Source organism: Tenrec ecaudatus, chromosome 14 (assembly GCF_050624435.1).
Source record: "Tenrec ecaudatus isolate mTenEca1 chromosome 14, mTenEca1.hap1, whole genome shotgun sequence".
NCBI lineage: Eukaryota > Metazoa > Chordata > Mammalia > Afrosoricida > Tenrecidae > Tenrec > Tenrec ecaudatus.
This window is the reverse complement of record NC_134543.1, coordinates 83,067,175-83,089,471: the sequence shown is the minus strand read 5'-3', so window position 1 is coordinate 83,089,471 and position 22,297 is coordinate 83,067,175. Positions and strand designations below refer to the sequence as shown.

Sequence of the window (22,297 nt, the reverse complement as noted above, 5' to 3'; positions counted from 1 at the left end):
GTAGGCCAGCCTGGCAGGCTCAGGGTGCTCCCCATGACCTTTAAGCGGTCTCTAACTAAACCTGCTTCGCCTCCTGAGTAGAGCAGGCTGGAAGGAGGCGCGCCACCCTCTCTAGTCCCTTCCAAGCAGAGGAGGGAGGGAGTATGCGGGGCTAGCTGCTAGTGCCTCACAGCCTCATAGGCTCCTCCTCCCCTGGAGCACCACTCCCTCCCACCTGCCTCATCCCCCAGGCTGCAGACAGAGAAGAATCTGAAGGCACGATCTTGGCTTCAAGGCAAATTGCTTTATTCTGCTCCAACACAGGAGCTGCTGGAGAAGGGTGGGGAACTGGGGGTCAACGTGGTACCCTCAGGGCTGGGTGGATGGCCAGCTGGAGAGCTATTCCTCATTCAAGCCCTTGGGAAAGGAAACAAGTCTCAATCAGTTCTGGAGATGCTGGGAGTGGTCTGGGGAAGGGGTGCAGAAGACAGAGGGGACAGGGGAGGGGCAGGTGGGGTGGAAGACAGCTACGCGGGAGACCCCTGCGAGTGTGAGGGGTGGTCTCCCAAGGGGTCAGTGTAGACAGGCTGGTTCTGGGGGACAGGGCTCTGGGGCCAGGAGAAGCCACTTGGGTGAAGACTAGGGGATCCTGTGGGATGGTCATTTGGAGTTTGAGTTAGAACAGTGGTTCTCAACCTTCCTAATGCCGCGACCCTTTAATACAGTTCCTCATGTGCTGGTGACCCGCCCCCCCCCCACCGCCAAATGTAAACATATTTTCGCTGCTACTTCATAACAGTCATTTTGCTACTGTTATGAATCAGGCAACCCCTGTGAAAGTGTCATTTGACCCCCAAAGGGCTCGCGACCCACAGGTTGGAAACTGCCGAGTTAGGAGGTCATAGGCCAAACCAAGTTCAAGGGAAGTGGAAGATGACAGTCCAGGGAGATCTGGGACACAGTGGGTGTACACAAACCGGGGTCTTTTTGCATTGTTGGAGCCCCTAGGGACGGCTGGGAGAATCTTAGAGAGCCTAAGAAACCTAAAACCTCGAGCTCACTGCTATCAAATAGATTCCACCCCCTAGCGACCCTATAGGACAGAGGAGAATCGCCCCCATGGGTTTCTAGGAGCGTAACTCTTCACAGGAGTAGAAAGCTTCATCTTTCTTCCACTAGGAGTGGGTGGCTTCAAACTGCTGCCCTCGCAGGGAGCAATGGAACGTGTAACCCACTGCTCTCCTTCAGAAAGCCCAGAGGCCGAATGATCTTGTCCAAGTCAGTGGCAATGAACTTCCAGAGAGTCGGGCTCTCCACATGGGAATTTCATGGTTTGGGGTAGGGGATGAATGGAAAAAAGGTGTCTGTGGGGTGAGGGTGCTCTGTCTGGGAGACCCATGAGCTGGTGGAGTGGGGGACGAAAGGTGAAGCCTAGCCGGGGTGGGGAGAGGGTGTGGTTGTCCCACCTTGGTCCCGATGTCCCGGCTCTTGGCCCGCAGCTTGTTGACCTGGGACTCAGCGATGTCTGCCCGCTCCTCCGCCTCATCCAGCTCGTGCTGCACCTTGCGGAACTTGGACAGGTTGGTGTTGGCCTGTTCCTCCTGCCGGGTGGGGGGTGAGGGTGGGGAGGTGAGAGAGGCGGTGGTGTCCTCCGCCTCCAGTCTGGAGGGCCTTCTTCTTTCCTGTGTTGTTCGTTCTCCTCCAGCCCCAGTTCCCAGCAGAGGTACTTACCGCCTCCTCAGCCTGGCGCTTGTAGGCCTTGACCTTCAGCTGCAGCTTGTCCACCAGGTCCTGCAGCCGCAGCAGGTTCTTCCTGTCCTCCTCCGTCTGGGGTCAGAGGGTGGTCAGGCACAGTTAGCCCAGGTGGCACTGCCCATCCCCCACCTCTCCTCCTCAGCCCCTCCCCCTACGTTTAACACCTTGACCTCATCATGGTGTCTGATCCTCCCCACAGGTGGATTTGGCTTATAGTTACTTATCCCCAAGGCAGTAGGGGTATTTTTTTAATGACTTGTACCAGGAAAAAGTCCAAGGAGTTGGTAGGACACCTGAAATGGTGCACAAAATAGTGCACATTGTGCATTGTTCTGGGGAGCAAGTCCTTGAGGGGCATGGGACCCCGGGGGGGATAAACCCCTTTGCTCTCGAGCCCAGCACGCGCTAAGGGTAACTCTGAGACCGGAGACTGCATGGAGAAGACACGGGTCTGGTCTAGGTCAAGGACAACATATGCTGGAGCGTGTTTGGTACCTGTCCAGAACTACAACAGTCACATTTAGTTGAGAGCCTTGGTCTAGAAAAACGGGTTGGGAAGTGGAGATTGACACTTTCCCCCCTGGGAAACAGAAAAGTTTTGAGATTTGTTTTAAATGGTTTGGGTGTATTTTTCTGTGGGGTGGAGGTGGGGGGTGCGGGGGTGGCACATGATAGGCTCCAGGAGTGGGGTGATGGTACTAGGCTACAGACTGGTTCTATATTTGCCTCCTGTCATCTGTGCTGATGTCCCCCGCCCAGATCTGTGAGTAGGTACAAGTGGGGTGGGGGGAGCGGCCAGCTGAGGGTGGATGCGGAAGTGGAGCTCCCAGGCTCAGAGACGGGCCCTGGCTGGCCAGGGGGCACTTGAGGTGGGGCAGGGCTTGGCAGACAGAGGAAGCAGGGCAGTCAGGGATGCCCTCCCTGCTCAACGATCCCTCTGCAAGAGGCTACGGGGAAACACTTCAGCTCTTTTGGTGACCCAGCATCCCTCATTTCCAGTCAAGGTACAACGGGGCCTGGCCCTGGCCCCTGCCCACACCTGGTAGGTGAGCTCCTTGATACGGCGCTCACTCTTCCGCATGCCCTTGACCGACTCCGCGTTGCGCTTCTGCTCGGCCTCCAGCTCATTCTCCAGCTCGCGGACCCGGGCCTCCAGCTTCTGCAGCTGCTTCTTGCCGCCCTTGAGGGCGATCTGCTCGGCCTCGTCCAGGCGGTGCTGCAGGTCCTTGATGGTCTGCTCCATGTTCTTCTTCATGCGCTCCAAGTGGGCGCTGGTGTCCTGCTCCTTCTTCAGCTCCTCCGCCATCATGGCAGCCTGGGGGCCGGGGAAGGGCGCACGGGGTCTAGGCGAGTCCTTACACGCTCACCGCGCGGACCAGGGCCAGCAGGCACCGTGGAGGCAGCCGGGGCATCTCCTCCAGGGGACTCACATCTGTGATGGCCTTCTTGGCCTTCTCCTCGGCGTTCCTGCACTCCTGCACGGCCTCCTCCACCTCAGTCTGCAGCTGGGACAGGTCTGCATCCATCTTCTTCTTCTGGTTGATGAGGCTGGTGTTCTGGGGGTGAAAGGTGGACAGAGCATGAGAAGCACCAAACCGAACCTCCACGAAGGGTTCCCAGAACTCACTTTGCCGAGTCCAGTCTATCTCCAGCCAGAGGACCTGCTTACCTGGGAGTGCAGCAGCTGCACCCGCTCGCTGGTCTCGATGAGCTCCTGCTCAGCCAGCTTCCGCGACCGCTCCGTCTGCTCCACCACGGCCCGCAGCTCCTCCAGCTCAGCCTGCAGCAGGTTGTTTCGCCGCTCCACAATGGCAATGTTCTCCTTCAGGTCGTCGTTGACGCGGACGGCGTCGTCCAGTTGGATCTGGGTGTCCTGAGAATCGGGAGAAGGGGCATGGTAATTGGTCTCTGCACCTATCAGAAAGTCCCTACTTAAAACTGGGTGCTGGAAGAAGTCCACTGGGATGGTTCATAAAGGGCCTGTGGATGTTTGCAATAAGGGGACCCACCTAACTAGGTCACATGAAGGCTACTCCCTTCTCTGACCAACTCAACCCAACCCAACCCAACTCAACCCAACCCAACTCAACCCAACCCAACTCAACCCAACCCAACCCAACTCAACCCAACTCAACCCAACCCAACCCAACCCAACTCAACCCAACCCAACCCAACTCAACCCAACTCAACCCAACCCAACTCAACCCACTGATATAGAATGGATTCTGGTGAAGAATGACCCTATATAGGATTTCTGAAGCTGTAAATCTTTATGAGAGCAAATAGCCTCATCTTTCACCCTCAGAGCAGCTGGTGGTCTTGAACTGCCAACCTTGCCATTAGCAGGCCAACACTTACCGGACAGGACCACCAGAGGTAATTTCTAAAGACCACCATGTACCTTCAGCAAGCTCTGAAGGCTCTTGACTTGCTTCTGGGCCTCAGCGGCCATGCGGTTGGCATGGCTGAGCTGGATCTCCATCTCGTTGAGGTCGCCCTCCATCTTCTTCTTCACCCTCAGGGCCTCGTTGCGGCTGCGCGTCTCTGCATCCAGGGACGTCTGCAGCGAGTCCACTACGCGCAGATGGTTGCGCTTGGCCTGCTCCATCTCCTCATCCTTCTCTGCCAGCTTCCTCTCGATCTCTGCCTTGATCTGGTTGAACTCCAGCTGGGCCCGGAGGATCTTGCCCTCCTCATGCTCCAGGGAGGCCTGGTGGAGGAGAGGTGTGTGTGTTACAGGGCAGGGAGAGGGGAGAAAGGGAGCAGGGCAGATGGTCAGGCCACAGGAGCAGGGAGGAATCTGCCCATAATTCATGGGTACAAAGTGAGTTCAAGAGTAGAGTAAGCAAAAAAAAAAAATGTTGGAAAGGGGGAACCGATTACAAGGATCTACATGTGACCTTCTCCCTGGGGGATGGACAACAGAGAAGGGGGTGAAGGGAAACAAAATAATAATCTATAAATTATCAAGGGCTCATGAGGGAGGGGGGAACAGGGAGGGAGGGGGGAAAAAGAGGACCTGATGCAAAGGGCTTGAATGGAGAGCAAATGCTTTGAAAATGATTAGGGAAAAGAATGTAGAGATGTGCTTTATACAATTGATGTATGTACATGTATGGATTGTGATAAGAGTTGTATGAGCCCCTAATAAAATGTTTTTAAAAAAGGAGTGGAGTAGGCAGTTCAGCCCACGCAGAGAAATTGGGGAGAAGGAAGGCGAATTAAATTGAACACAAGCTACAGAAAAGGTGCTTTCCAGGCCCTCACAGGGGAGCAAGCTATGAGACAAAGAGAAATGAGGAGAAAGGTGTTGCCAAGGAAACGGAGGCAATCACAGCACAGGATGTAAAAAAGGCGGGGAGGGAGGCCGTGGTGGAGAGGGGGCAGTTCAGTGGGAATGGGAACAATTGTCTGAGATGTAATATGTACGATGTTTGTGGGCAGGGGGCTCGGGACCTGGTCATTATTGCGTCCACAGATACTTGTTGAGTGCCTGCGATGTCCCAGGGCTCTGAACAAAAGAGTCTAAAAGGGAGGTGAGCGCTGGAAGCACAGCCCAGGGCTGGCCTCCCCTCCACCCTGCCCCCTGCATGCGTGCACACACAAACGCACACTCCCACTCGCGTGCGCACACCTCAGCCTCCTCCAGAGCCGACTGCAGCTCCAGCTTCTCCGCCTCCAGCTGCTTACGGATCTTCTCCAGCTCATGGATGCTCTTCCCGCTGGAGCCCAGCTGCTCAGTCAGGTCTGAGATCTCCTCTGTAGGGGCGGGGCGTGACTCAGTGGGGGCTGCCGGTGCCCCTGGCGGGGCATATCTTTTTGTGCGGGTGATTTTAGGAGGACTGGGTCACATGGCAATACCCACCCCCTCCCGCCCCCCAACACACCCTGGAGGTTCTTGTTCTCCCGCTTGAAGGTCTCCAGGTGCTCCAGCGACTCCTCATAGGCGTTCTTGAGCTTGAAGAGCTCAGTACTCAGGGAGCGCGCCTCCTTCTGCGAGGACTCCAGCTCCGACTGTGACTCCTCATACTTCTGCTTCCACTCGGCCAGGATCTGCGGGGGGGGGGGGGGGGGGCGGGGGCGGGGTCACTCACCGCGCTGCTCCCGCGCCCCTCCTCCACGGCCACGGGACCCCCTCCTCCGGGCTGCTCCAGGCCCAGCACCCTGCCCTGTGGTTCCTGGACCTCCTGCCTCTAAGGAGCGCATCTCTGGCCTCCCGCTGACCCGGTGCCCTCCCCTGTCCCCCCCCCCACCAGGCCAGGGTGCTGCGCCTGCGGCCACCTTATCGAAGTTCCTCTGCTTTTTGTCCAGGGCGGCGGCAGCGGCGTTGGAGCGTTCCACGTCAACCATGAGGTCCTCGATCTCGTTCTGCAGCCGGTGCTTGGTCTTCTCCAGGGAGGAGCACTTGGCGTTGACGGCCTCCACCGCCTCCTCGGCGTCCTGCAGCCGCTGGGCCAGCTTCTTCCTGCCCAGGGGGAAGGCGGGCAGGGGATGGGAGAAACAAAATGAGCCCTTGGGAAAAACATCCTTGGAGACTAAGAGGTACACTTGGTAGGAAGGCTGGGCACCAGGCAGCCTCTTGGGGAGGGGGTGAGGACCTACAACCCCCAAGAGTGCCTTGCAGGCGGTATGCGGTGACCCTGCCCCAGCCTCTATGCTGTGGGCCTGGAGGAGAGCTGGGCTCTAGCCCTGCCATCTCCTCCTGCCATGGCACCTGCCCAGGCGGGGAGCACTCTGCCCTCAGACAAACCTTTTGTTCGTCTTATATTCTGATGAGAAACATAACGCGAGCAAAAAGCTTTCCTGAGAGGAGAAGGAGGTTGGCCGGGGCAGGGTCTTCTTGTATTGTCAAACGGCCCCAAGGTTCCCCTGGGCTGAGCCCTCTGCAGCTGGCCCGCCCCTTCTTACTGTGGCACTTGACCTGGGGTGTGCCACCAGCACTCACTTGGCCTCCTCCAGCTCCTCGGTCCTCTGGATGGCGTCCGTCTCATACTTGGTCCTCCACTGGGCCACCTCACTGTTGGCCTTGGACAGCACGCGCTGCAGCTCGGCCTTGGCCTCCGTCTCCTCCTCGTACTGCTCCCGCAGAAGGTCGCAGTCGTGCCGGGCTGACTGCAGTGCGTGGGCCAGGGCGTTCTTCGCCTGGGGGGACGAGGGGACCAGCGATGGACACAGCTCTGCCCACCAGGCAACCCTAGTCCTCGCCTGTGTCTTCAGCTAGTCCCTAGGTTTTCCTGTCACCTCACCCACCACCACATGCCTAGTGGAGCTAGATGATTGATCCTGAGACCAGCTGCCATCGAGCCAAGTCACCTGGGACACGGTGGGTGTCGGGGCCCAGCTGTGCTGCAGAGGGTGTTCAGTGGCTGCTCTGGGGGAAGGAGATCACCAGCCCTTTCTTCCTGGGCACCTCTGGGTTAGCAGCCGAACATGTGACCCATTTGTACAGGTCTTTCGACGGGACTCCCAGCCCTGGCTTAATGGCTTCTAGCCACAAGGAAAGCTGATCGGGCACTGCGTGATTTGCAGAATGGTCAGTGCCCGTTCCTCCTGTGCCCCGCACGCAGCAGGCAACGTGTCACTGCTGTCTCTTTACAGGGGAGGAAATGGAGGCCAGGTCCCCAGGACCACCCAGCTAGAACAGGCTACACTAGAGGTTGACCCTTGCCTTCCCCCCACTGTTCTCCACTCACAGTCTGTGCACTTTTCCACAACCCAGTAGAGCACTAGGAATAGGCGCTCGGTTGGCTTCTTTCCCCAGTCTTCAGATCTCTCTGACAACCCCAGGCTTGCTTGGGGCAGCCGGCTGGCATCCCACACCTCTGCACAGCCTAAAGACTCACACCTCACACCTGGTTAATTTCTTGTCCCGGGCGCCCTCCTTCCCCCTCCAGAGACAGCAGTCGAGAGCAAAGGGCCCTGTTCTGGGGGGATGGACGTTGGGGGCCTGAGGTGGAGCCTAAGATGTTATTATTGCGTTGGGGGTGGGAGGAGAATAATGCAGGGACTGCAAGCCTCGTTTGAGGGTTAGGCAGTGCTGTGGGTGCGAGGCCAGGCGGCCCAAGCCCCAGGCTCACCTTAACTTCCTCCTCCAGCTGCCTCTTGAGGTCTTCCAGCTGCTGGGTGTAGGTGAGCTTGCCGCGGGTCAGCTGGGAGATAAGCGCTTCCTTTTCGTCCAGCTGCCGGGACAGCTCCCCTTAGGAGACACCGGAGGTAGAGGCCACTCTTAAAGGTCAGGTACGCTTGCTCTCTCGCCTCCCCTCCCCTGACTCTCAGGTCTCATAGACTCAGGGGTGTGGTTTCAGGAGTCTGCCTAAGGCTGCAGGGGCTCCGCACACCCGGGGAGGCTGGAGCTGCCCAGATACTTACCATTCTCAGTCTGCAGCTTGGCCCGGTGGCTGGTGAGGTCATTGACAGACCGCTGGGTCTCCTCGGCCTTGCTGCGGTGCTCATTCATCTGGTCCTCCAGGGTCCGGCACATCTTTTCTAGGTTCGCCTGAGGGAGGACGCAGAGCCATTGAATGGAGCAAGGAGTACCACCAATGGAGACATAAGGGCATGGGCGAGGCAGGGAAAGGAAGGGGTAGGGGCCCAGGGAGAGGATGGGGCGTGGGAAGGTGGGTCATCACAGAAGACAGCAGTCACAAGAGCGGGCGGCCACCTTGGCCTTGATGATCTGCTCCATGTTGGAGGTGACGTCGTCCAGCTCCAGCTTGAACTCGCTCTTCTCCTTCTCCAGCTTCTGCTTGACGCGCTGCAGGTTGTCGATCTGCTCGCCCAGCTCGGCCACGCTGTCGGCGTGCTTCTTGCGCAGGGCGGCGGCTGTGGCCTCGTGCTGCAGCGTGGCCTCCTCCAGGTCGCGCCGCATCTTCTGGAACTCGGCCTCGCGCTTCTTGTTCATCTCGATCTGCACGGACGTGGCCCCGCCGGCCTCCTCCAGGCGCTCGCTGATCTCCTCCAGCTCGCGGGACAGGTCTGAGCGCAGCTTCTCCACCTTGGCGCGCGCGGTCCTCTCTGCCTCGAGCTCCTCCTCCAGCTCCTCGATGCGTGCCTGCGCGGGGGCGCGAGGGGCTCAGATCCAGCGCCCTCGCCCCGTCCCCGCCCCTGCTCCGGGCCCCCCACCGAGCTCCGCGCCCTGAGAGACTCTTGGCCTGTCTAGACCAGTAAGTCAATTCATTCTGACCTGTCCGACTCCCAGACTCACTGCTGTCCCTGTAGGACAGAGTAGAACTATCCATTTGGGCTTCTGAGACTTTAAATCACTCTGGGGGTGGACAGCCTCATCTTTCTCAGGAGCAGCTGCTGCTAGCTTCCAACAGCTGACCTTGTGCTCACTGGGCAGCCCACGCCCCTCCTACGTTCTATCAGTGAAGCAGCGTTGGAAATAAAAGGACTTTGGGGAAGTGGTCCCGATATTGGAGATGTGGGAGTTAACCTTCCTTCAGGCCAGGAGATTATATATACATTCTTTTAATTAGAAGGCAAGGGGTTGAAGGTTACACGTAAACAGAGACAAAAAAGACCTTGTTGAAAGGATGCTTTCTAAGTTCCCTGGGAAAGAAAAACACTATTGAAAGTGACAGAGCCACGCTTGTCTGCCCAAACAACTACAGTGTTGTCTCCCCTTGAGTTGGGAGCCGAGGTCAGAGACCCCTGGGGCTGGAAGACACTGTAAAAGCCACCAGGTAGCAGGGGATGTCAGGGAGACCCAGGGAACAGGCTGCTCACAGCCAATGGGTTCCAGTGAGGCAGAGACAGGGGTCCAGTGCTCCTGCCCTCCAGACCTGTGACCTCCAGGATGTACCCCAGTGCCATCCTTGGACGGCCTGGCTTCTCCTGTGTGCACTCCACAGGAGTACTGTGAGAGCACAGTGTCTCTCCGCAGACACATAGCAAGCTTCTGAAGAGCCAGAGGGGAGAGATACCGGGACCACTGGCCCAGGGACTCTCACATCCACCCTGAGCTCCCTGATGTACCTGTAGCTCTTTGAGCTTCTTCTGCAGCTGGATTCCCAGAGCCTGCTCATCTTCTATCCTCGCATTGAGAGCATTCAGTTCAAAATCCTTCCTGCGGGGAGGGAGGTGAGGAAGCAAGAGTGACTGGCTGGGCTCCACGAGGCCCGCCAGGAGTTGAAAATAATAATCAAACAGATGGGAGGTGTGCAGGTATCAGAAAGGATACCCGGAGTGATGTAGTATCCCTGAAGGTACAGCACCAGCTGTGGGCTTGGAGTCCCCACTCCCTCGCCCCACCCCCCCAGCCAAGAAATGCAACGGGAGAGACCATTGTAGGACACATGACGGGACCTGGGTGCTGTGGGGCTTTGGGCAAGACCTTTCTCCCTTCAGGTCTTGCTTTTTCCCACTGAAGCATGAGAGCTGGGCTAGATGGTCTCAAAGATCCCTTTTAGCCCCGAGAGTCTTTGATGCTGTCAGCCTGTTCTTTGGGGGCGGTGTGGTTCACCCATGTGAGACTGTTCCTTGCTGGCAACGGGAGGCTAAAAACACCATCCTTGCAAGGTGGTCTGAGGGCCATCCGGAATCATGTATTTATGCATCTGGTCAACACATGGGTGCCTAGAGAAGGGTGGAGACGTCTGGCCGAATGCAAGGGAGAACGCAGACAGGTCATGGTGGTCCTAGGAGCTTGTCAAAGCCCTAACCCTAAAGCTCCAGGAGGTCCCTAATGATAAAGACAGAGTCTACGGTCTCACTCTTGACCGAGCCTAAAGTGGGTCTACAGTTTGGAAAGCCTTGAGATAAAGCATTGGAAATGGCCCAGGTTCCTCTACTGCCAGGACACGGCCCCTGGGAGCTCTTCAGTAGCAGCCAAAGGGACTTTCCTATAAGGTGTCCAGTGTGCAGCCTTGCCCCCTTCATCCAGTCACAGGTGTCCAGAGAGCTGTGTGTGAAATGAAGGGGGCGAGCTGACCATTCCCATCCCTACTGAGTGTCCGGCAGCAAGAGAGGCATGGAGGGAGGACTGAGGCCCTGAGTGTGTGTCTGATGGAGGGCGGTGCTCTTCCTGGGGCTGGTTGGCCGGGAGTTAAGCACCCATGTGTCTGGGCTGCGTGGGTTTGGTTCTCTGAGGCGGAGTGTCTTGGCTCCGCTTGTCCCGCCCCAGGTAGCGCAGGCTGCGTGGCCGGGATGAGGAAACTGGGCCGGAGGAGAAATGAAGTACTTTTTCAGCCGCTCATCCAGCTGCTGCTTGTCATTCTCCAGGTCCATGATGCTCTCCTGCGTCAGCTTCAGGTCGCCCTCCAGCTTCCGCTTTGCCCGCTCCAGGTCCATGCGCACCTTCTTCTCCTGCTCCAGGGATCCCTCCAGCTGAAGGAGAGCAGGGCCCGCCATGCCCAGTGAGGTCAAGCATCCCAGCCTGGCGGCTTCCTAGCTCTACCACTACAAGGGGTGGGGGGAGGCTAAGAGAGGGAGTCGGGAACGGTTTACCAGGGGGATGGGAGAGTGCCTCACATGCAGGGGATGAAGGAAGGAATAAAGCAATGAACATAGGATGAAACCGCCAAAGCTACATTCATTCATTCATCACCCTGTAAATGCCCACTGGGTGCTAGTCACTGGGCACTGACATCGAGTAAGTCGAAGGTCTTTCCGGAACAGAGCTTATGGTTGAGTTAGACACTTGAACCCGTAAGTGTAACGCCAAGTGATCCGTGAAAGGGCTCTCTATGAGAGCTATGGTCACTCAGGATCTGACTTCTGTCCAGTGAGTTAGGAGCCCCAAGATCCTGCTTGAGAGCCTCAAAGACAGGAATCATTTTCTCATGAGGCAAACCTCTAAATCCTATGGCTGGGCCAGCCACACATGGGCTGGAAGGGGACTGAAGTAAGGAAGTCCAGATGGACTATGGGAGCATATCAGTGAGTCGAGTCACATGGCTCAGAATCCATCACCCCTCCCTTCCTTTACCCCCAGTTCCCTTTTAGGAAGGGAACACCCTCCCCCCAAAAAAACCCCACCATGTGCAGAGGCACACACGCACAAACACACACACTCAACAATCTAAGCACAAATACTTCAAAGTTTCGTGACTTCCAATCTACTCACATCATCCACTTGCTGCTCCAGCTTGACCTTGGCCTTGGTCAGTGTATTGACCTTGTCCTCTTCTGCCTGCAGGTCGTCCAGGGCCTGCTGGTGGGCTTCTTGCAGCGCTTTCTTCTCCTTGGTCAGCTTGGCGATGATCTCATCCAACCCGGCCATCTCCTCTGTCAGGTTCTTCACCTGCCAGGAGAGACCCCTTTCCCCATTAGGGCCCAAGCTGGCCAGTCTAGAGCCATGTGTGGGGACCCCGATGCCAAGGGCTCTGCTTCTCTCGGGATCCCCGGAGTGGTCGGGCAGTGTGGTTTGGGACACGGCAGGGGGAGCAGGAGCGGGCGGGCCCCCCTCACCTTGTTTTCGGTGGCATGCTTCTCCTTCTCCACTTTGGCCAGGGTCAGCTCCAGGTCGTCAATGTCCCTCTTGAGCTCCGAGCACTCGTCCTCCAGCTTGCGCTTCTTGGCCGTGAGCTCCGCGTTCATCTCCTCCTCGTCCTCCAGCCTCTCCGTCATCTCCTTCACCTTGGCCTCCAGCTGGATCTTGTTCTTGATCAGCTGGTCGCAGCGCTCCTCCGCATCAGCCAGGTTGTCTTGTTCCTGGTGGTGGGGTGCAGGGGTGGGGGTGTTCAATGGGCAGAGTCCTTGCCCTGGCAGGTCCGGGGATAGCAGCTCGCCTATCCCAGGCAGGAGGGAGCTCCAGGAGAGTCCCGGCTGAAAACAACCTCAGGAAGATGGGGAGGGGGGCCTTAGGGGCAAGGCGGCTCAGATTCAGGGAAGGAACCAGGAGTCTGCTTATCTGGCCCTCAGTCTCAGTTCCCCTCCAGCACACATTGCATCTTTGCATCTGGGAAATGGGCCGGGGAACATAAAGGTTGGGAGTTCTAACCTACTCAGTGGCCCCACAGAAGAAAGGCCTGGCTACCCACGTCTGTCAAGAGAACAACCTAGAAGACTGAGGGGCAGCTCTGCCCGATCACACATGGGGGGTGGGAGGGGAGGGTCACTATGAGTCGGAATGGACTGCTGGCTAGAGGTTCGGTTTGGGTCTTCATGAGAGGGGCGGCTTAATTCCCAGTTCAGGGATGAGGAAATGAAGGATCCAAGAAGATCCCTGGTGTGTCCGAGGTCACAAAATTGTTAAGTGGTGAGTCCAGGGCTAGACGCCAGCATGGAGCCTTGTGCTCTGAAGAGTTAGTTAGCCCTGCTTCTCGCTCCCTTTCCCCCTCTTGGGAAGTGTGGATCCCAGGATGCTCTTGTCTGAGAGGGACAAGATGGTGAAGCAGGGGGTGTGGGTACAGAGTGTGGGAGGTGGAGGCAGAGCAGGAGAGAGGAGCCCAGGTGGCCCAGGTGGGGCCTCACCGCCTGCACTTGGAGCTGCAGGTCATTCTTCTCCTGCAGCAGGGACACCATCTTCTCCTCCAGCTCTTTGCGGCGGGCCTCGGATTTCTCCAGCGCCTCTTTGATGCGCCCAAACTCCTCCTTCATGTTGGCCATCTCCTTCTCCGTCTCTGCGCTCTTCAGCAGGGGCTTGATCTTGAAGTAGAGCTTCATCCAGGGCCAGTTCTTGACCCCCATGAAGGCCCGAATGTTCCACTGGATTGTCAGCAGGGCATCCCTGCAGGAAGTCAGGAGAGGCACTGTGAGAGAGCCCCCTCCTGCCTTCTTCCGGTCCTAAGGAAGCTGGCCTCTCCTTCATCCAGCACGCCCTCCACCCCGAGGCCCACTCCTCTAGCCAGTCCCTGTGATGGAAGCCACGGAGGGCTCCTGCTCCTGACTCTGACACTGACCCTGACCCTGACCCTGAGCCAGGCTGGGCCTCCAAAGCCAGGAACCCTCTTCAGAGGGATCTCACCTCCGTTCCAGCAGCTTCTTGAACTCCATTCTGGAGAGCACCCCCCGGGACTGGGCCTGGATGCGCGTGATGATCCGGCTCAGCCGCTCATCCCGCATCTCCTCCAGCAGCCCCAGCAGCCCGGCCTTGAAGAACACCTGCGGGGCGAAGGTGTGTGTTAGCCTGAGAAGAGGTGGTGGAGAGGAGCTCTGAGAGGGGATCGTGCTAGGAAAGTGTTTCCAGAAGAAGGCCGTGGCCACTGGAGCTGGGGCAGGGGGAGGGTTGCAAGGTCGTCTCCCTCCACCCCACACCCCCTTCTCTGAGAGTAGGGTGACAGGTGGCTCAGAGATGTCCTCAAGATGACTGGTCAAAGGAAAGGAGGCAGAGGACAAGCAAATGGTCCTCCTCTCATTCGTGGTCTCCACACCAACCTCACCTTGGTGTGGCCGAACTTGTACTGGTTGTGATCGATGTCCAGGGAGCCCAGCAGCTTCTCTGCGCCTTTCCTGCTGTCAATGAACTGCCCCTCCGGGATGGCCGCCGGGTTCAGGATGCGGTACCTGGGGAGATGTGTCTGGCGTCACCCCCGCTGAGGGCAACCCACAGACTCCTCCCCACCCAGGCTCCCAAGCACTTGGGGTGCCCCCCCCCATACCCACCTCTGCCGGAAGTCCCCATAGAGGATGCGGTTGGGGAAGCCCTTCCTGCAGATGCGGATGCCCTCCAGCACACCGTTGCAGCGCAGCTGGTGCATGACCAGGGGGTTGTCCATCACCCCTGTGGCGGCAGGGAGCGCAGTGTCAGGCGCAAGGAGATGAAGCCGAGGGGGCGCTGGCCCGAGAGCCGAGTTCTGGATTCTGATCTAGGTCTGCTACTTATTGGCCTATAACCTCAGCAAGTCATTCAGTAATGACCCTCTTTTTAAGTTTCCCGGCCCCCAGTCACTCTTTTTAAGAGTAAGCAAATGGTTTCTTGCATTCCTTGTTTTTCATGGCTTGTGCGTATGATCATATACAGATGCTGGATCAAATAAATCCCCTATGCCCCCTTTTTTTTCTGAGCTAAGTAAACTAAGCTCAGAGGGGTTAAGAGACTTGGCCCATGCTCCTCAGAGTCTGGCCACGAGCCTCTTTTCCTTACTCAGTGAGCAGGGGTAACAATCCTTGTCATGGATGTTTCATTGGGCTTGGAAGGCACTGATGAGGGGTATCTGTCAAAGTGCCTCATGCATGACTCTGAGTTAAACAATTCAAAACAGCAATGGGGGCATGGGACACTCTAAGGGCCCTCATGGGTCAAGGTACGAGAAGTGTCTGAATGGGCCAACCCGATGGTGGCCGGACAGGAAATGACTCTGTGGGCCCATTCCTGGGGCAGCGGCTCTCCAGCAGTGGGCGGCCTGGGTCCGTGGGCTCACCTGGAGACTTTGTCTCATTAGGGATGATGCAACGCACAAAGTGGGGGTGGGTGGACCGCAGGTTGGTCATCAGCTTGTTCAGGTTCTCCTGTGGCCAAACCCCCCCACCCAGAGGTACAATTACGGAAATGAACAGGAGAGAAGTGGAGAGGGAGAGAAGGAAGGGGGAAGAGGGACAGGTACCACGCAAGGAGCCACAGAGACTGGAAGGGATGCTGGGAGAAGACATTGGCGAGGAGGGAATCCGGGAGAAGAAAGAGGAGAGTGGGGAGCAGGAAGGGAAGAAGAGAATGAACGCGAGGAGGAGAGCAGGTCGTGGGAAGGAGTGAGGATGGAAGGAGAAGGGGGGGCCAGGGAGGAGGAGGAGCAGGTAGACGTGGCGCCATGCTGGGCTGGGACTGGTCGCCCTCGCACTCACCCTGTGCAGAGCTGACACCGTCTGGAAGGATGAGCCTTTCTTGGCCTTGCCTTTGCCCTTTTCAACGGCTGCGGGGAGCAAGATCGAGAGGGGGGGCATCGGTGGATGCGTGGGAAGGTGGCGGAAAGGAGTCGAGGGTCACCGCCTCGCTCCATGGCCTCACTGAGACGTGTGAAGGTGTTCAAACTGGTCCCCAGACCCTCCAGCCAGTGTCTCCTCGCTGAGCCTGTGAGCCTTAGGGTGCAATCTAACCCGGAGAGGGGGGGCAGCTCATGTGGCAAAACCCCACTCCGTCACCCCCTCAGAGTCCCAGCCTCTACTTACGTGCGTCCGCCCCAGCGTAGTTGGCAAACAGGTTGCTGAGCAGCTTGAGGGAGGACTTCTGGTACAGGCCCACCACCGTCTCGTTGAGCGGGTCCTTGTTCTTCTGCAGCCAGCCCAGGATGTTGTAGTCCACGGTGCCCGCGTAGTGCACCAAGGAGAAGTGGGCTTCCGGCTTCCCCTTGATGTTGCGTGGCTTCTGGAAGTTGCTGGACTTGCCCAGATGGTTGTCATACAGCTTGGCCTTGAAGGTCATGTCGGTCGCCTTGGGGAACATGCACTCCTCCTCCAGGATGGACATGATGCCCATGGGCTGAGGGAAGGTGGAGGGAAGGGCATCCGTGAGCACCCCTCGCACGGAGGGAGACGAGTCTGCTCGTAGATCATCCATGCAGAGGGCCCCGTGGGTCTTAGGGCTCAGCTTTGAGTTTGATTGTGTACCGACTGGCCCTGTCTGAGCCTTCCCATGGTGGAGGACTTTGATTCCTGATAGAGGGACCTTTGTAAACGACGGGGACTGTGGCTGCCATTGCTGTTTCATCCACCACTCCACCCTCCGGTGTCTATCCTCCCTGTGTCCAGTACACTCTCTGGGCACCTACGCCTCCCAGGCGCTCTGGATGGAATAGGATTCTGGACACTAGGCCTTGGAGATTCGCCAGCACCCTTCTTGTGATCCAGGTCATGCTGCCCAGAAGGGGCCCGGGTTGCTATCCCACCCAGGCTATTCACAAAGCGGGTCAGGGGGGTGGGGTGTCCAGGCGGCACCTTCTCGATGAGGTCGATGCAGGCCTGCAGGTCCATGCCGAAGTCGATGAAGGTCCACTCGATGCCCTCCTTCTTGTACTCCTCCTGCTCCAGCACGAACATGTGGTGGTTGAAGAACTGCTGCAGCTTCTCGTTGGTGAAGTTGATGCACAGCTGCTCGAAGCTGTTGAACTGCGGGGGGGAAGGGAGCCGGTCAGGCAAGCAGGGGACGGGGTGGGGTGGGGGGCTGGAGTGACCCACAGGGAGCTCAGCCAGACACATAGCTGCACCCTTCCCATCTCAAGGCCAGAGGGAGCAGGGGAGCCTCTGGTCCCTGCCTCCGTGGGATGAATCCCCACGGTCCCCGGCCCCTTGTGTTCCCCCCAGCCTGAGGGCTCCGCAGACTCACATCGAAGATCTCAAAGCCAGCGATATCGAGAACACCGATGAAGTACTGGCGAGGCTGCTTGGTCTCCAGGGTGGCGTTGATTCGAGTCACCATCCAGTTAAACATCTTCTCATACACGGCCTTGGCCAGCGCCCCAGTGGCATATGCCACCTGGAAGGCAGCGGCGGGAGGAGGGGGGAGACAGGGACTCAGATGAGCAGGTGGCAGATGAGCTCCGGGAAGTGTGAATCCCCAAGTTCCCACCCACCCCGTTGTGCCAGTCCTCCCCACTTTATCTTCTGCAGAAGACCCACCTGCTGGACATTCTGCCCCTTGGTGACATACTCGTTGCCCACTTTCACCCGAGGGTGGCACAGCCCCTTGAGCAGGTCGGCTGAGTTCAGCCCCATGAGGTAGGCAGACTTGTCTGCCTCTGGAAGGGAAGGACAGGGAGCACAGTTGGCCAAGGGAAGACCTTTCTGCTGACCGGGCCCTTGTTCACTCAGCAGCTGCCTCCCCACCCCCCACCCCCAGCACCCCTGCCTCCCACCTTCTGTGCCATCTGGCTCGGCCTGCTCCTCCCGCTGCTTCTGTTTGAACTTCATGTTCCCGAAGTGCATGATGGCCCCGGTCAGCTTGTAGATGGAGTTCTTCTCCTCCGGGGTGAAGCCCAGCACATCGAAGGCGCTCTGTAGGCAGGCCCCAGGTTGGCGGGGTCCAGAAAGTAGAAACGTGTCAGGTAACCGCGTTAAGTTGGGGAGAGGGAATGCTATCTCTGAAGTCCTGGTGGGTTCTGGGACTCTCGTGTGAAGTGAGGGACAGGAAGAAACTAGCAAGGCCCTACCCAAGACCAGGGTGGGGGACAGATCAGCCCCGCTCGGGTGAGGGCAGAGCCTGTCCTCAGCAGCCACTCTGGGTCATCCAGTCCACTTCCTGCGCTACCTCTCTCCCTTGGCTTACTCTACCTGTCTGTGCCTGTCTTCTTCCTCCCAGCCCCATGGCACCCTGGGTGACCCTCTCCCTTGGTGGTCAGTGTTTTGTGATTTGGTTTGCAGCCCCCTCTGCCCCTTGGCTTGAAGCCCTCTGACCAGTCCTGCCTCGCTGATCCTACAGCTCAGCCCACCCTGATCGTACAAACTCACTGCTGGCTCACAGTGACCCCTGTGTGTTTCTGAAATTGTCTCTGCTGAGGGGAGAGAAAGCCCAGTCTTTCTTCTGAGGAGCTGCGGGTGGTTTTGAACCGCCAGTCAGGCGGACTGCAGCCTGTCGCATCACCACAACACCGCCAGGGCTCCATCCCCTGGACCCGGCTCACAGGCCCTATCCTTCTGAACAGGGAACCACGGTCTTGTCTCTGATCTCGGGGCAGTGAACTGGCCCCCTGTGCCCCTCGCTGTCACCTTCCTCACCCCCGTCCTGGCACACTCACATCGGTGGCCATGAGCTCCTCAGAGTCATCGATGGAGGCCACCGTCGTCTCTCCTTGGGAGATGAACGCGTAATCGTAGGGGTTGTTGGTGACCAGCAGCATGTCTGGGGGAGAAAGGGGGGTCCAAGGTGTGAGACAAGTCTCTGGTTTTCACAGGGCTCCCTGCCACAGCACAGGGCCCCAAGCAGACCCCAGGGCAGTAGTTTACCGGGCCCACGGCCCACCTAACAGAATGGAATCTAACAGAGCCATGCACCCAGCACCCCGCCAGCAGAAGCCAGCACAGCCTCCAAGGGGTGCGGGTTGCCATGGAGACAGTTGGTCTTGGTTGGTGGCTCTGACTCACCCAGCAGCTCAGGCTTTTTGTTAGACAGGATTTGGTAGAAAATATGATAATCTCTCTCTGATTTCAGCTGGAAAATAACTCTGGATTTTTCCAGAAGGTCTGTGAATAGGAGGGAGAAGGAGAGAAAGGAAAGGTTAGCATTTAAGTAAAAAGAGAGAGCGAAACGAATGATAAATGGAGCAAGTAAAGGACAGAGGGAGTGAGAGAGAGAATCATACACAGACACACAGAGATCACACAGAGATATAGACAGAGAGACTCAGAAAAAAGTCCCAGAGAAAGACCCAGAAGCCTCTGGGAGAAACAAATGCATTGACCTACAATGGAGCCCTGGTGGTGTAGTGGTTACGTGTTAGACTGCAATCCACATGGTCGGCAGTTCAAAACCATCAGCAGCTCCTCGGGAGAAAGACTGGGCTTTCTACTCCCATAAACAGTTATTCCAGTCTCAGAAACCCACAGGGGGTTGCTATGAGTCAGCATTGACCTGACAGCAGTGAGAGAGACAGACAGGCATGAACAAGGCAGACAGAGGAGAGGCAGATACCCAGAGAGAAACAAAGACAGAGAAGCAGATACTGATAGAGGGAAAGGTGGGGTGGGGTGTGTGTGGGTGTGTGTGGAGAGGGACAGGGTCAGGGAGATGGACAGGGAGAGGGAGGGAGAGGGAGAAGAGAAAGAAGTAGAGAAAGGAAAAAAGAGAAACAGATGGAGATATTAAGAGGCACAGAAATCATAGATTAGAGAGAGAGATGATAGGTAGGTAGATAGGTGGTAGATAGGTGATAGATGGATGATAGGTAGATATAGTTAGATAGATAATAGGTAGATAGGTAGGTAGGTAGGTGCTTACAGGTCTCTATGTCTGCAGATGCCAGTTTTCCAGTCGCCCCAAAGTGGATGCGAATGAACTTCCCCTGGAGAGGTGGAGATGGGTGGTGATGAGTTAGGGAGAGAACTCTCATCTGAGGCCATCCCTGGACCAACCCAAGTTCCGGGACCACTCACGAAGCGGGAGGAGTTGTCGTTCCGCACGGTCTTGGCGTTGCCGAAGGCCTCCAGGGCGGGGTTGGCCTGGATGATCTGGTCCTCCAGGGTGCCCTGCGGAGGTCGAGAAGACAGGCATGGCGATGAGGAGCCCTCCCTTCCCTTTCTGCACGGCAGGCCCCGGGAGGACAAGACGCCTACCTTGCCCGGGTTCTGGTCCTTTTTGCTGCGGTCCCCAATGGCGGCAATGACAGCAAAGTACTGGATGACCCTCTTGGTGTTGACTGTCTTTCCTGCCCCGGATTCTCCACTGTCGGCACAGTCAGACACTCATTAGGCAGTGGACAAACACTGATGGAGACCAAACAGCCTCCACACCGGAGAGCCTACCTGGTCCCATCCCGAAGTGGGAGGTCTAAAGCAGAAAGGTACCGGGTAACGCACACTTAAAACACATGCCGCCTTCAAACAGACACAGGATTTAGGGGTGGCAGCCAGGAGGGGCTTTACTAGAAGGTGCTGGGTCTGGGCAGCTGGAGTCTGTTTGGGATTGGCAAGGTGAACGGGAGACGATGAGTCTTGGCTCTTTTGGTAGCAGAACGGGAAGGTGTCCAGCAAGATGAAGAGGCCGAGAAGGCAGAGGGGCATAGGCCATGGAGAGGTGAGTTGGAGGGCAGGAGACGCATAAAGGGGGGATGGAAAGCAGAGAGAGGAGGGGAGAAGGGACCCGGGCACAGGCATCTGCAGGGGGGAAAGTCTGAGAGCCCCGAGGGGGACGGAGCAGGGGCTACACTCACGTGATCAGGATGGACTGGTTTTCCCTGTCTGTAGGGAGAAAAGGGAGGAAGTGTAGCACACGGTCATGCTCATCTGTCTTCTCTCAGTCCCACCCCTGACTTCTCTCCAGGAGCCTCCCAATGCCTGAGACACTCCACAGGGGAGGAGAGGACACGCCTAGGGGTTCTCTCTAAGGGTGTCCTCCTGGAAGCCCGTCCCTGTGGGTTCCTGACCTGTCAGCATGTACTGATAGGCGTTGTCGGAGATGGAGAAGATGTGCGGCGGGGCCTCGCTCCTCTTCTTGCCCCGGTAGGCGGCCACCACTTCCGCGTTGTACACCGGCAGCCACTTGTAGGGGTTGACGGTGACACAGAAGAGGCCGGAGTAGGTCTGGGGGTAGGAAAGGCGGAGTGAGTTGCCAGGGTGGGTGGCAGTTTCTCGGGTTACAAGAAAGACCTCAGGCGAGGAAGAGGAGAAAGGAACATCTCCAAATGTCCCCGCGTGTAAGAATGGAGCCGATGGTGTGGGGAGTGGGATTAGAGACGGGCACAGAGCCACAGAGAAGCAGAAACAGCGGGACTGGGGGTCATCAGACCCAGAAGGGCAGCCTAAGCGCTGGCACTCACGTAGATCATCCAGGAGCCGTAGCGTTCCTTCAGGTTGTAGAGCACGGCCGGCTCGTGGAGAAAGGTCAGCATGGCCATGTCCTCGATCTTGTCGAACTTGGGCGGGTTCTGCTGCATCACCTGGTCCTCCTTCACGGTCACCGTCTGCAACAAGCCCACACCAGCCCTCCTGTCCTCCAGTGTCATCTGCCCTTAGCCTTTCCCTCCTCCCTGCACAGGTTGCTTGGGATTGGAGCTGGGAGAGTTACCGGATAATGGTGCCTGAGAGAAGAAACTAGGATCTCACAGGGAAGACAACTGGATGTTGGGAGTAAGAGGGTTCTTTCAAGGGCCCCACGAAGGGAAGGACTGTCTGTCCTCAGGTCCGTGTGGGGAGGACCCTGGTTGTATGCTTCTCTGCCCGTCCCCTGCATGGGGCTATCCCAGCGGGGGCGGGGGGTTGGGGGTCACGGCAGCCCTGCCACTCACCTTGCCATTCTCTGTCTCAGCAGTGACTTTGCCACCTTCTCGAGACGTGATCTTGGCCTTGACGAACTCCTCTTTGTCATCAGGCACGAAGACGTCCTTCTTGAGATCAAAAGGCCTGGTCTGGGCTTCCAGTCTCTCCTTCTCGGATTTTCGCAGGAAAGGGGCGGCGGCCCCAAACGCAGCCATCTCCGCATCCCCCATGGTTGAACCTGCAGCGTGAAGAAGAGTGGCTGCCTTCCCATCTGCCGGGATTCTCTCTCACCCGTCAGAAGGGGCCATCGGCAAGTCCCTGGTTCTTTGCATTTGTCCCTTAACCAGAAGAATGGCCTAGGTCCCGTGTCAGGGGAGGAGAGCTAACTTTTGTTCGGATTTTGTTTCTCCTCCGGGAGGGGCGAATACCTTGGGTTTCTTGTGGAGGCAAGAATCTAACTGCATCCCTCTCTGACCCTCGTGTCCCTGACCATCTTCACTGGTTACAGGTAAGGAGCTCGTAATGTTCAAGACAGTCTCGGTAACCTGACTCCAGGGCTATCACGCCAAGCCCTCCAGAGTCTCCCGGGTGTGTTAGAATGGAGTCGACAGCGGTGTGGGGAGTGGGATTAGAGACGGGCATAGAGACACAGAGAACAGAAACTCTTGGCTCCTGGAAGCAGAAACAGAGGGACCAAGGGCTATCAGACCCAGGAGGGCAGCCTAGGAAGCAGAGGGACCGAGGGGTCTTAAGCACTTTTTTACCTTGGCTCCTCTGATGT

The 22,297-nt window shown here is 57.5% G+C and overlaps 1 protein-coding gene across 1 annotated transcript; it reads right to left on the bottom strand.

Moving 5' to 3' along the window:
* Positions 1-416: 416 nt before the first annotated feature.
* Positions 417-21,746, bottom strand: LOC142426627 (myosin-7). Its single transcript, XM_075532221.1, has 38 exons — positions 21,546-21,746; positions 21,078-21,221; positions 20,685-20,841; positions 20,472-20,499; positions 19,876-19,984; positions 19,696-19,788; positions 19,541-19,604; positions 18,688-18,786; positions 18,342-18,445; positions 17,463-17,601; positions 17,227-17,345; positions 16,934-17,083; positions 16,546-16,716; positions 15,781-16,090; positions 15,457-15,524; positions 15,039-15,126; positions 14,281-14,398; positions 14,058-14,181; positions 13,643-13,779; positions 13,150-13,405; positions 12,145-12,387; positions 11,801-11,977; positions 10,916-11,061; positions 9,712-9,802; positions 8,396-8,785; positions 8,104-8,230; positions 7,812-7,930; positions 6,680-6,876; positions 6,016-6,199; positions 5,622-5,787; positions 5,369-5,493; positions 4,136-4,444; positions 3,404-3,607; positions 3,165-3,290; positions 2,774-3,049; positions 1,711-1,806; positions 1,446-1,580; positions 417-446 (listed from the first exon to the last, which is right to left on the bottom strand). The coding sequence occupies exons 1-38, from the start codon at positions 21,744-21,746 to the stop codon at positions 417-419; spliced, it is 5,820 nt and encodes a 1,939-aa protein (XP_075388336.1).
* Positions 21,747-22,297: the final 551 nt, after the last annotated feature.

Excerpts from the sequence above, each read along its gene's own strand:
- LOC142426627 (XM_075532221.1), bottom strand. The coding sequence starts at position 21,746 with ATGGGGGATGCGGAGATGGCTGCGTTTGGGGCCGCCGCCCCTTTCCTG. Across the intron at positions 16,717-16,933 it reads CTGGCTTTGAGATCTTCGAT|TTCAACAGCTTCGAGCAGCT; the intron begins GTGAGTCTGCGG and ends TCCCCCCCGCAG. Across the intron at positions 8,231-8,395 it reads AGCAGATCATCAAGGCCAAG|GCGAACCTAGAAAAGATGTG; the intron begins GTGGCCGCCCGC and ends GTCCTCCCTCAG.